At 42.0% G+C, this 14,309-nt stretch overlaps 1 protein-coding gene across 5 annotated transcripts in view; it reads left to right on the top strand.

Annotated features, from left to right (window-relative positions):
• rapgef4a (Rap guanine nucleotide exchange factor 4a) overlaps window positions 1-14,309 on the top strand; it is a 389,151-nt gene that overhangs the window by 199,652 nt on the left and 175,190 nt on the right. For all 5 annotated transcript variants that reach the window (XM_085986188.1, XM_085986187.1, XM_085986186.1 and 2 more), the window contains one exon: window positions 4,930-4,988. In XM_085986188.1, the coding sequence (XP_085842314.1) occupies window positions 4,930-4,988 (59 nt within the window). The remainder of the gene's footprint in view (window positions 1-4,929; window positions 4,989-14,309) is intronic.

The following is a 14,309-nucleotide window of genomic DNA, read 5'->3' as shown; positions in this document are numbered from 1 at the left end:
ACCACTTTTGTCTTTTATGTAATTAATAATAAAAAGCCTGGCTCCTTAAATTCATTTTTATTCTTCTTTATAGCCCACATTCTCGAAGCTTAGTGTGTCATTTTGATATTACACAGTCTTAATCTCAACTATTTTCTTTCAACATTCTTTATTCTCATGCTCGCCTTCCTAGCTCTCTTTCACAGTCAGTGCATTCGCTCTCTCCTCTCTCGCTCAGCAATCACAGGTGATCTGTCCTGATGCAACCAGCTACAGCTGTAAAGCTATGTTGGAGTCAAGGAGCCCTTTGTGATTATGCAGAATATTCTCCCTCTATAGTTAAGAAGATAATCTACAAAAACAGTTTCTGAGTAAATAATGACAGCTGGAATTTTTCTCAAAGCATTTTGAGCGATTTGTGGGCAATATATAGTACAATGCCATTTAGTGGGTAGAACCTGTAATTACATCGTGACTGGATTCATTGGACTTCAGAAAATTGAATTGGAAATGTCGACATAGGAATTTACAATAAAAGTCTGACAAAAAATATAACAGGAAGTAAGGTTTGTAGACAGCAAGTACAGGCAGAAGTATTTTTAATATAACTCGTTGATCCCCCATGGCTGTGCACATAGTAGGTCAGAGGATATACCTGTCTATGCTGACTGAGTTGCTGTATCTCTCCATGCCTCTGTTGCTCTCTCTGGGCTCTCTCTCCCTCTCTCTCTCTCTCTCTCTCTGACTTCTCTTTTTTACTTTGCTTTCCTTTTGGGTGGATGGTGTGGTGGGAAAAGAAGCCACCAATGACTGCAGGCTGCTTTTGAGGTGGGGGTTGTGGGGAAAATTTAGCCATCGTCCGCTTCCATTCCTTTAAATCAAGGGAACGAAAATCTGGTGGGTTCTACAACAGGTGAGCGATCTGTTCCACTCTGTTATGCTAAGTTAAATATTACCACCTTTATGTTCAGCATGTTAGCTCGTGTAAAGAGTTTTTATAGAACCAAATGCTCAAATACTGATTTTTCTCCTTCCAAATTAAAATTAGCTGCTAAAATCATTCATTTTGTTTTTCATACAAGATCTTGGGCAGGATTTCCCATTATTGAGTTCTCCAGCCCCCGATTTTCCATCCATTCATTTTAATGAGTGGAAAATTGCAGGCCGGGGTCTCGGAAGCAGAACTTGTCTTGTCTTATCTTTATCGTTATGTTTAAAAATCTTGTATGTGAAGAACGTAACATGTTAACTGTGTCCATAATGCAAAAAGCTTTTCTGATTGGAGAAAATTGTGAAGGAATGAGCCATTCCTATTCAGAAAAATACACTATGAACAGAATCCTGACTTTATTAAAACATGACAAACTGGGTTTAAAAATCTAAAAGCCTCAATGACACAAAGCTGTAAACACCATACAGGCTTTTGAGATAAGAATCAGTTGTTGACACTGAAAGAATAGCCCTATTGAAGCAAAGGGTTAGAGCTTCCAGAAAGTCTGAGCTTTCGGAAGAACACAATATCATACCCAGCTAAATTGTTTTAAACCAACACTTTGTAAACAGGCACATGAAAGAGCACAATGGTATAATGTTAAGGTGTCATAAACCAACACTTTGAGAAACAGAAACCCAGAACATTAAAGAAACATATGCCTTCATAAATATGACATCAATAGATGCACCAAGCAATCACATTGTGTTTGTGTTGAACTTGGAACACATAGGAGACACAAAGTCTGCTTACAACCAGCTAAGGTGACTTAAGAATTGAATGGAAGTCCTTCGTAAAAATGGCATCAAATAAAAAAACTACTGTCACATTGTTTTTATGATGAGTTTTGAACACCTACACAGCAGACAGAATTCTGCAAGCTACCAGCTGAACTGACTAAGAATGGCAGAGGTCAACAGAAAGATGACTAGAGATAATTAGCTTACATCAGCAGAAAACTTCAAAGGATATACCACTGAAAAAAGGGTATAAAATATAGAACTTTCAAATAGGAAGACAGAATTTGCTGGAAGGGGCAAAGCGATTCTCAGCTTCAGAGACAGGCTCTGAAAGCCGACAACCCTTTGAGTCCGGGTAATCAAAGGTATTTGATTTTGCTGGATATCCTGGAATATGACTTAGAAATGTAAAAATGTAACGAAGTTAAGATTTGAGAATAAGGATCTCTCAGAATAAGAATTGTAAGCTATTTGTATTTTGAACTGTTAAAGTTGCGATTGAATCACCAGCTGTAATTACATGTCGGTTCTTTAATAAATCTGTATATTTTTAGAATTGTCTCAGATAGTACTTCTGTATCAAACTCGCAAACTCAATCTCTGTACACTCTTTGGTGAGGAGTTGCAGAATTCTGGGGGAGTTTTCCGGACCCTCATAATATCCGGAAGGTTACAGTCTAGTTAAACTTATTAAAAAGTGCTATCTGGAGGATGGTAACATCTTCAAGTCGTTCCTTTCCTTTAGGGAGAGATAGTCTGGACCTTTAGACCCAATTAAGCGTCTTATAGGATTCGGCTATCTCTAACTGGTGAACGTCTGGGGAATATGCCTGATCCCGGGTAGCCCGAAAAGGGCTAGGACTAGTAATTATCCCTTCAAAATAACTATGTGATTTGCCCAGACCACTAGATAAAGCTACAAATAGCCATATTACTTCCTGACTCAACCCACTATATGCCCCTGAAAATAGCATTTATATAACATATTAAACATATACAAAATTCAACAATTCTGGAAAAGAAATACAAAGCATGCCAATATAGTGATAACATAATATAGGTGATAATGCCACCTATCACACCAGTGTTTTCAATATGTCTTCCTTTTTCCTCAACTGAGGATTCCCCTCCACTATGGTTGACAGGTCCCTCAACTGTGCCCGTCCCATTTCCGGCACTTCTACCCTCACTCCCAGAACCACAATGGGGTTCTCTTTGTCCTTGCCTTCCACCCTATCATCCTGCACCATTTCTGCCACCTTCAGCACAATGCCATCATCAAACACATCTTCCCCTTTCAGCATTCTGAAAGGACCATTCCCTCCACCACACCCTGGTCCACTCTTCCATCCCCCCCCAACACCTGTTCCCCTTCCTACGGCACCTTCCCATGCAGGTGCCTGTCCTTTCACCACCTCCCTTCCCACCATTCAGGGCCCCAAATACTCCTTCAGATGAAACAGCAATTTACTTGTACTTTTTTCAATTTACTATATTGTATTCGCTGCTCACGATGGGGTCTCCTACATTGAGGAAAGAAAAAAAAAAAGACAGACTTATATTTCTAGAGCACCTTTCACCACCACCAGACGTCTCAAAGCGCTTTACAGCCAATGAGGTACTTTTGGAGTGTAGTCACTGTTGTAATGTGGGAAACGCGGCAGCCAAGTTGCGCACAGCAAGCTCCCACAAACAGCAATGGTGATAATGACCAGATAATCTGTTTTTGTTATGTTGATTGAGGGATAAATTTTGGCCAGGACACCGGGGATAACTCCCCTGCTTTTCGTCGAAATAGTGCCATGGGATCTTTTACATCCACCTGAGAGAGCAGACGGGGCCTCAGTTTAATGTCTCATCCGAAAGACGGCACCTCCAACAGTGCAGCACTCCCTCAGCACTGCACTGGAGCATCAGCCTAGCTTTATGTGCTCAAGTCCCTGGAGTGGGACTTGAACCCACAACCTTCTGACTCAGAGGCGAGTGTGCTGCCCACTAAGCCACAGCTCACACCTCCATTCAGTCCACAAGCATGACTGAGCTTCCGATCGCTTGCTATTTTAATTCACTATCCCAGTCCCTCTCTGTCCTCGGCCTCTTATACTGTTCCATTGAAACTCATTGGAAGCTTGAGGAACAGCACCTCTTTCGATTGAGCACTTTACAACCTTTCAGATTCAACATCGAGTTCAGCAATTTCAGATCACAATCACTGCTCCCATTTTTTTCAGCCAGTAGTTGCTGGTAATGATTCTGCCGTTGCCATTTTCAGCTCCTCTTTTGTTTCTTTACTTGTCCCATTACCACCCCCATTTGCCTTGCTCCATCATCCCGTTTGTCCTTTTAAATCACTCCTGACTTCCACCCCATCATAGATGTTCCCATTTATTCTTCCCTGCCTCTGTACTTGCATAAAACCTGTTGTATCTGTGACTTTTTCCAGTTCTGACAAAAGGTCACCGACCTGAAATGTTTCTCTCTCCATGGACGCTGGCTGACCTGCTGAGTATTTCCACTGTTGGAGCATCTGGAATATTTTGCCTATGTATGCTAATATAGTCACCCGTTACACCTTGCCATACAAACAAAAGCAAAATACTGCGGATGCTGGAAATCTGAAATAAAAACAGAAAATGCTGGAAAATACTTAGCATACCTTCAGTAACTTTTTTGTTCCCACAGGCTTCTGCTTTCTCAGCAGCCCTAACCTTGCCTTCTGCTACAATTCCTGGGAACTATTCTTCTCCTTCACTACAGTGCTAAGTCTGGCCCTTTTATGTTGCTCATTTGAACTTCCTGTGTACAATACTTTTCCATCTCTAACTTTTATCCACTCCAGCTATTCACCTTTCCCTCCTCTACATGTACAGAGCCTCACAGCTATCCTCCCACTTGCGCTTCTACAGAGAGGATGGCTACTCCACTTCACAGCGGTTTGACACATTAACAACATCTACTCGTCCAACCCCCTGTAACATTCTTCAGTGATGACTTTCCATTCCTGCATATAGCCCATACCTACAGTACCAATGTCCAGTGAATGCAACTGTCCCCACTGCCCTGTCAGTAGTGTATTAAAAGATAGAATAATTTAAGGTCTAAAACAATAAACGTAGTTAATATGAAAATAGCTACAAATAATAGTAGTGTTAAGAGGTTTTTGATAACATTGACTTGAAATGCTTCATATTGAAGTTACACTTTTTTCTGATTTACCAGGAGTTCCTGAAAAGGAGAATATGAGCAACAATGCACTATGTTCTGCGTCAAAAAACAAGGTATGTGATCACTTGTTTACTGAATCTATTTGGCTTGAATTGAGGAACATTGTTGGGAGTTTTTTTTTATATAGAGCTCCAAACAGTGAAAAGGAGATAGATGAGCAAATTTCAAAGGCGTATAATAAAAATAAGTACAGGAAACTTCGCGATATATGGGACCGAGCTGCTGCTGATCTATCAAAACTTCCGGATAGACCAGCGCTAATGTTGAAGGATATGGAGGTTTTCATCTCCGTATCTGACAACAAACACTGTTGCTTAGCAACAGCTTGTAAACACTCGGCCTGTACCTTGGAATCATCTCTGAAGCTGTTGCTAAGCTACAGAGACGCTTTCCAGAGCCTGATTGTTAAAAAAAATGCTAGGAGAAGAAAAAAAAACCTAACCAAAACGGCTGCTGATTTCTGCCGTTAGATCGAGGTTTCCGGACATGCAACCTCCGGATAAACCAAAGTTTCCTGTAGTAATATTGAGACTTTAATTACCCTAATATAGAATGGGAAAAACATAGTGCTCAGGGTAGGGAAGAAGAATTTCTGCTATGTGCACAGGAGAACTTTCTCGATCAATATGTCTCCAGTCCAACAAGGAAGGAAGCAATGTTGGATCTGATTGTGGGAAATGAAGTAGGACAAGTGGAGTAAATTAACAAGAGACATAAAAACAGATTGTAAACGTTTCTATAGGTATGTAAATAGGAAGAGATTAGTGAAAGTAAACGTGGGCCCACTAGAGGCAGAGACAGGAGAAATTAGAATGAGCAATAAGGAAATGGCAGAAATATTAGACAAATACTTTGTATCTGTCTTCACAGTAGAGGATACAAAAACATTCTGGAAATAATGAAAAACCAAGGGTCTAGAGAGAATGAGGAACTTAAAGAAATCAGTATAAGTAAAGACATAGTACTGGAGAAATTAATGGGGCTAAGTGGCGACAAATCCCCTGGACCTGACAAAAGAGGTAGCTGCAGTGATAGTGGATGCACTGGTATTAATCTTCCAGAATTCTCTAGATTCTAGAACAGTCCCCAAGGATTGGAAGGTAGCAAACATCACCCCGTTATTTAAGAAAGGAGGAAGAGAAAAAAATGGGGAACTATAGGCCAGTTAGCCTGACATCAGTAGTAGGCAAAATGCTAGAATCTATTAATAAGGACGTGGTAACAGGGCACTTAGAAAATCATAATATGATTAGGCAGAGTCAACATGGCTTTATGAAAGGGAAATCGTGTTTGACAAATCTGTTCGGGTTTTTTGAAGACGTAACTAGTAGGATGGATAAGGGGGAACCAGTGGATGTAGTGTATTTGGATTTTCAAAAAGCATTCGATAAGGTGCCAACAAGAGGTTATTACACAAAATTAGGACTCATGGTATGGGGGGAATATATTAGCATGGATTGAGGATTGGTTAATGGACAGAAAACAGAGAGTAAGAATAAATGGGACTACTTCAGGTTGGCAGGCTATAACTAGCAGTGCTTGGGCCTCAACTAATGACTTAGATGAAGGGACTGAGTGTAACATATCCAAGTTTGCTGCTGATACAAAGTTAGGTGGGAAAGTAAGCTGCAAGGAGGACACAAAGAGGCTACAGAGAGATATAGACAGGTTGACTGAGTGGGCAAGAACATGGCAAAAGGAATACAATGTGGGGAAGTGTGAAGGTATCCATTTTGGTAGGAAAAACAAAAAAGCAGAATATTTTTTGAATGGTGAGACTGGGAAATGTTTGCACTCAGAGGGACCTCGGAGTCCTTGTAGATGAATCACAGAAAGTTAATATGCAGGTACAGCAAGCAAATGGTATGTTAGCTTTTGTTACAAAGGGATTAGAGTATAAGAGTAAAGAAGTCTTACTACAATTATACAGGGCATTGGTGAGGCCACACTTGGAGTACAGTTCTGGTCTCCATACCTAAGGAAAGACATACTTGCCTTAGAGGGAGTGCAGTGAAGGTTCACTAGACTGGTTCCTGGGATGAGAGGATTGCTCTGTGAGGAGAGATCGAGTAGACTCAGCCTATATTCCTTAGAGTTTAGGAAAATGAGAGGTGATCTAATTGAAACATATAAAATTCTTAAGGGGCTTGACAGGGTTAATGCTGGGAAAATGTTTTCCCTGACTGGGGAATCTAGAACACGAGGTCACAGTCACAGAATAAGGGGTAGGTCATTTAGGACTTAGTTGAGGAGATATTTCTTCACTCAAAGGGTTGTGAATCTTTGGAATTCTCTACCCCAGAGCGCTCTGGATGCTCAGTCGTTGAACATATTCAAGACAGGTCGAAGGGAATTAAGGGATATGGAGAGAGTGCGGTAAAGTGGAGTTGAGGTAGAAGATCAGTCATGATCTTGATGAATGGCAGAGCAGGCTTGAAGGGCCAAATGGTCTACTCCAGCTCCTATTTCTTATGTTCTTATGTTATGTTACAGTAGGAGATCATCTAGCTAACAGTGACCACAATATAATTTGGTTTAAAGTAATTGTGGAAAGAGACCAAAAAATATAAAAGGTGAAAACACTAAACTGGGGGAAGAGCTCATTTCAGTGATTTAAGAAGGGACCTAGCACAGGTAGATTGGAAAAGGCGATTACAGAGTAAAGCAGTAAGGGAGCAATGGAGAGCATTCAGGGAAGAGATAGTTCAGGTACAAACTAGGCATATTCCTTTGAAGGGAAAAGCTAGAGCATCCAAAGCTAATGCACCCTGGATGACAAAAATAAAAGTTAAAATAAAACAGAAAAAGGAGGCTTTTGGCAAATGCCAGGAGCAAAATTCAGTTAATAACCAGGAAGATTATGGAAAGTACAGGCGGGAATTGAAAAGGTTAATACGGGAGGCAAAGAGAGGTTACGAGAAAAGATTAGCAGGCAACATTAAATTGAATCCTAACACTTTTTATAAACATATAAAGTGTAAGCGGTTTGCTTGGGAAAAAGTTGGGCCTATTGAGGACCCAAAGGGGAATCTTCACGTGGAGGCAAAGAACATGGCAAAAGTATTAAATGAGTACTTTGCATCTGTCTTCACAAAGGAAGCAGATGATGTGAAGGTTACACTAAAAGAGGAGAGGGAAGTTATGGACAGGATAATAATAGATGGGGAAGACATACTAAAAAGATTAACATTACTTAAAGTTGGTAAGTCACCTGGTCCAGATGGAATGCATCCTAGTTTGGTGAAAGAAGGTAGAAATAGCAGTGGCATTTGGTCACAATCTTTCAATCCTCGTTGGACACAGGAGTAGTGCCGGAGGACTGGTGGGTTGCTAATATTATACCACTTGGCAAAGTAGTAGATCATGATGAGGATACTTGTAGGCTTCAGGCTGACAGAGACAGGATGGTGAAATGGGCAGAAGCATGGCAAATGGAGTTTAATGCGGAGAAGTGTGACATAATGCATTTGGGAGGACTAATATGGAAAAACAGTATACTATAAATGGCACGCTTTTGAAAAGTGTAGATGAGCAGAGAGACCTTGGTGTCCATATACACAGATCCTTAAAGGTGGCAGGGCAAGTTGATAAGGTGGTCAAAAAGCATATGGGTTACTTGGTTTTATAAATAGAGGGATAGAATATAAAAGCAAAGAGATCATGCTAGAACTTTATAAATCACTGGTTAGGCCTCAGCTGGAGTATTGTGGACAATTCTGGACACCACATTTCAGGAAAGATGTAAAGGCATTAGGAAGGGTAGAGAGGTGGGTTACCAGGGATGAGGGACTTCAGTTATGAGGAGAGGTTGGAAAGGTTAGGACTGTTCTCCTTGCAACAGAGAAGGTTAAGAAGCGACCTAATAGAGGTTTTCAAGATGAATGGTTTTGATAGAGTAAAGAGGGAGAAAAAATTCCTTCTGATGAGTGGGTCAATAACCAGAGGTCATAAATTCAAAATGATTGGAAAAAGATCTCCTCTTCTCTTAGTCTCTTAGGCAGTCCCTCGGACCCGAGGATGACTTGCTTCCACATTAAAAATGAGTTCTCGGGTGACTGATTAGTCCAATGTGGGACCTACAGCCTCCGTCACAGGTGGGGCAGACGGTGGTTGAAGGGGCGGGTGGGTGGGGTGCTTGGGTTGACGTGCGCTGCCTGCGCTTGGCTTCTGCTTGCTCCCAGCGAAGAGACTCAAGGTGTTTGGCGCCTTCCCGGATGCTTCTCCTCCACTTTGTGAGGTCTTGGGCCAGGGATTCCCAGGCGTCGGTGAGGTTGCTACACTTTTTCAAGGAGGCTTTGAGGGTGTCCTTGAAGCGTTTCCTCTGCCCACCTGGGGCTCTCTTGCTGAGCCGGTGCTCCGAGTAGAGCGCTTGTTTTGGGAAAAAGGTGGGAAAAAGATCTAGAGGGGAGAGGAGGAGCATTTTTTTCACTGAGTTGTTGGGATCTGCAACGCTCTACCTGTTGGTGGAAGCTGATTCCATAAATAATTTTAAAACAGAGTTAGACAGGTACTTGACGATGAGCAACTCACAGGGTTACAGACAAAAAGCGGGATGTGGGACTAAGCACGACTGCCCTTTCAAAGAGCCAGTACGGGCATGACGGGCCGAATGGCGCTGTACATTTCTGTTCTATTCTACTGACTGAAATGAAACCTTATTAGCTTCTTGATCTACATGTCAACGTCATTTTTTAAATTCTTGATTAAAATGTGAGTTTTAGAAATATTGGCAGAGTTCATCAAGTGTATATAGAGAAACAACAGTTTACGTGAAAGAACAATAGGTTAACTCAGAAGATGCAGGGTAATAAAATAGTATTCTGTTTCCTTAAAGGATATGATTTCAGACACGTAATGGGAAGCTTACTGGTATTTTTAAAATTCAAAGCCTCTGGCTGCTCATGTTTTCAATCTTAAGGAACAAGCTGAATAATGGAAAATAACAGCAAAGAGAATGAGATAAAAGGTTAATGGGCTGTACTACTTGGCAGTGCTATCTGTAATTTCTACAGATTACCCAGATAATACAATCTGTGAAAGATTTCTGCATTTATTGGAGACAACAGGCTTTTAAAAAAGCCTAAATTGTTTTGAAATCCCTGACTATCTGGTGGTGCTAGTGAATATTGTAGACTGTCTGCATTTATAATGGAATAAGTGCCTCATCCAGATCTTGTCATGCTTTTTAGACGGAGTATTGGCTCAGAAGTTCGGGTCGGCGGCTTCCCGCGGGTGCAAGCCCCCGACCTGCACTTACCTAGCGCGCCGGCCGTTGTGCTGTGGGCCCGCGTGGGATTCCGATCCTGGGCCTGCTCCAACTGCCGGCGCACAGTGCTTGCATATCCCCTGGAATCACGTGGGCCATGGAGAGCCAATGGTAGCAGGGAATCTGTATTCATGGATTTGACAGAAAGACCTGTCAAATCTATGAATACAATTCAGCCCCAAAACATCACTAAAACTTCAAATACATTTTTAAAAAACATCACATTTTTAAAATAACTATAAATTACATAAAATAACTATTTTAAACAATAATTTAAATTTTTGAAAAAACTAATTACAGTTCCTAACGGGGCTAAAAATAAACTTACCTTTCTTTAAAGTATTTAAAAATAATAAACTTGTGGGGGAAAAAATGTTTTAATTTTGCAGGCCTTGCGACTGCTTTTTACAAGCATAGCTCCTGGGGACTTACCCTCCCGGAGAAACCTGCAAAAATAACGGAAGTTCCAGGCGTACACGCTGCCTCTCCGGCGCACGCGTTCGACCTGTGAACCTCTTCCTTTAAGGGAACGGAAGTTCCAGTTTCCCGTGCATGCACGAAACCGGCACTTTCGTTGGGCCTACGCGTGAGTACCCAGCACGTACTCACCCGTGGGGACCCGAAGTTCTGGCCCATTAATATTACCACTGACCTTAATGCCTTAGTGCAACCTGTGGCTCAATTGGTAGCACTCTCGCCTCTGAGTCAGAAGGTTGTGGGTTCAAGTCACACTCCAGGGATTTGAGCACAAAAATCTAGGCTGACACTCCAGTGCAGTACTGAGGGAGTGCTGCACTGTATGAGGTGCCATCTTCCGAATGAGACGTTAAACCATCTGCCCTCTCCAGATGGATGTAAACGATCCCATAGCACTGTTTTGAAGAAAAGCAGGGGAGTTCTCTCTGGTGTCCTAGCCAATATTTATCCCTCAATCAACATCACTAAAAACAGATTATCTGGTCATTATCACATTGCTGTTCGTGGGAGCTTGCTGTGCACAAATTACATTACAACAGTGACTACACTTCAAAATTACTTCATTGGCTGTAAAGTGCTTTGGGGCGTCCTGAGGTCATGCAAGGCGCTACAAAAATGTAAGTCTTTTGTTTTTCATATTTCACTCCACCTAATCATTTCCGATTTGCTTCGATCTAACACTAGCAAATAGGAAAGATCATTGAGTATCGAAGATTGTGCTACCCATAAATGTTTTTCATAATTGTGAAGAAAGAATGATGCCTGGAATTTCCTCAGGGCGTCTCCCACTCTACTGAAGTAACTTTGTCGCAAGTTTGGTGGAAACCCCGTTTACATCCAGGGAATAAGAGGCCAGTGAGCCTAACATCAGTGGTAGGGAAATTATTGGAAAAAATTCTGAGGGACAGAATTAGTCTCCACTTGGAGAGGCAGGGATTAATCAGGGATAGTCAGCATGGCTTTGTCAGGGGAAGATCATGTCTGACCAATTTGATTGAATTTTTCGAGGGGGTGACTAGGTGTGTGGATGAGGCTAGTGCAGTTGATGTAGTCTACATGGACTTCAGTAAGGCTTTTGACAAAGTCCCACATGGGAGACTGGTCAAGAAGGTAAGAGCCCATGGGATCCAGGGCAATTTGGCACATTGGATCCAAAATTGGCTTAGTGGCAAGAGGCAGAGGGTGATGGTCGAAGATTGTTTTTGTGACTGGAAGCCTGTGTCCAGTGGTGTACCGCAGGGATCGGTGCTGGGTCCTTTGCTGTTTGTAGTGTACATTAATGATTTAGATATGAATGTAGGAGGAATGATAAGTAAGTTCGCAGATGACACGAAAATTGGTGGAGTGGTAAATAGCGAGGAGGGAAGCCTCAGGCTACAGGACGATATAGATGGGTTGGTCAGATGGGCAGAACAGTGGCAAATGGAATTTAACCCTGAAAAGTGTGAGGTGATGCATTTTGGGAGGACAAACAAGCACGGGAATACACAATGAATGGTAGGATCCTAGGAAGGACAGAGGATTAGAGGGACCTTGGTGTGCATGTACATAGATCCCTGAAGGCAGCAGGACAAGTAGATATGGTGGTTAAAAAGGCATATGGGATACTTGCCTTCATTAGCCGAGGCATAGAATATAAGAGCAAGGAGGTTATGATGGAGCTGTACAAAACGCTAGTTAGGCCACAGCTGGAATACTGTGTGCAGTTCTGATCACCACACTATGGGAAGGATGTGATTGCATTGGAGAGGGTGCAGAGGAGATTCATCAGGATGTTACCTGGGCTGGAGCGCTTCAGCTATGAAGAGAGACTGGACAGGCTGGGGTTGTTTTCCTTAGAGCAGAGAAGGCTGAGGGGGACCTGATTGAGGTGTACAAAATTATGAGGGGCGTAGATAGAAAGGAACTTTTCCCCTTAGAGGGGTCAATAACCAGGGGGCATAGCTTCAAGGTAAGGGGCAGGAGGTTTAGAGGGGATTTGAGGAAAAACTTTTTCACCCAGAGGGTGGTTGGAATCTGGAACTCACTGCCTGAAAGGGTGGTAGAGGCAGGAACCCTCAACATTCAAGAAGCATTTAGATGAGCACTTGAAACACCATAGCATACAAGGCTACGGACCAAGTTTTGGAAAATGGGATTAGAATAGACAGGGCTTGATGGCTGGCGCGGACACGATGGGCCGAAGGGCCTCTCTTTGTGCTGTATAACTCTGACTCCATGACATCCATAATTTAACAAAACCAATCCAAACTGTCCATTTATGTTGCACAGTAACATGTATGAATCCCTTGAATAGTACACTCCAGAACAGACTGAGAGTATGTTGTTTTTAACAGAAAGGGGATACTCACCACAGAATTTCAACAGAAATGTTTTACTGCCAATATGATGCCTCTGTTCAAGAAGGGAGAAAGGGTAAGCTTCTAGAGGCTAATATGAGATAAAATATGATCGTATAAGATAAAATGAATACTCACTTAGAAAGACATGGATTAATTAAGAACAGATTAATTAATTTGTAAAAGGAAAGTTGCATCTGACAGATTTCATAAGAGCTCTTTTGAGGAAATAATGCTGTAATATTAGAAAATATTCAGAAAAGAAATTCAGTGGTGGTTGTGTATATGGTTTTTTAATTTGCAAAGGTGTTGCATAGGAGGTTTGCTGTTGAATTGGTATTAACAGAAAAGTGGCAGCATAGATAGGAACTTGGCTAAAGGAGAGAAACAGAAGCAGTGGTTACATTCCCCACCACTTACACCATCCTCGTTTATCCCAGACAGTGCCTATGTCTGGTAAGTGAGCTAGCCACTTGCCATTACTATAGGCGTCAGTTACAAAGTTACTGCTTGAACCGTATTAAGTAGTCTGGCTATTTCGGACAGTTCAAGCAGCTGTTCGGAGTCACCTCCCGTCAGTCGCCGCCCACTGCCGTTTTCCCTGCAGCACTGTTTTTAAATTTTCTTTGACTCACCCCCTTATTAAGTCTTAGTTTCTGAAAGACATTCACAAACGTGGCGGCTGCGGTTCAGAAACTTTGAAATTGACCAAACTGGCAGTTTCATTTTTATTGTTTAAAGTGATTCCACTGAGTGGAATTAAGACAGTGTAGTCTACTGTTTAAATACTATGTGGCTTGGAGATACATTAGTACGAGGAAGCAGCAGCAACTCAATCTTTTCTGTTTGGGGCTTTACCCTCTTCGAGGACATTATTAGGGACTCTGATGGATTTACCATCCACTGTTTACAGCAGGCAAATTGCGTTAACACGAACGTGCCCGTTATATGCGGGGGGTGAACCAATGTTCCCTCTAATTTTTTTTGGGTGCGCGGCCCCTTTAACGGACTGTACGGCCTATTCAAATTTCTGTGCATGCGCGTTTTTTTCTTTTGTAAAGCTACTGAGCGGCCAGCGCAGGACCTCCAGACCGCCATGCGGTCGTGCTGCTGCGCAGTTTAACAGGAACATTGGTGGGGACTGCATCTGGTTATTTTTTTGAATACATCAAGGGTTCTTGCCTTCGCTATTCTGCCTGAAAGTTAATCGCTCTCTCTCTGAAACTATGCGAAACTGTTCATATCAGTCCAAAAGTAACCTTTTACTAATTTGAATCTATGTCCCTGTGTCC

The sequence above is a fragment of the Somniosus microcephalus genome, chromosome 4 (assembly GCF_052327205.1).
Source record: "Somniosus microcephalus isolate GS21.2 chromosome 4, FLI_Smic_1.0, whole genome shotgun sequence".
Lineage (NCBI taxonomy): Eukaryota > Metazoa > Chordata > Chondrichthyes > Squaliformes > Somniosidae > Somniosus > Somniosus microcephalus.
Note: the sequence above shows the minus strand (reverse complement) of the source record. Positions and strands in the feature narration are given on the sequence as shown.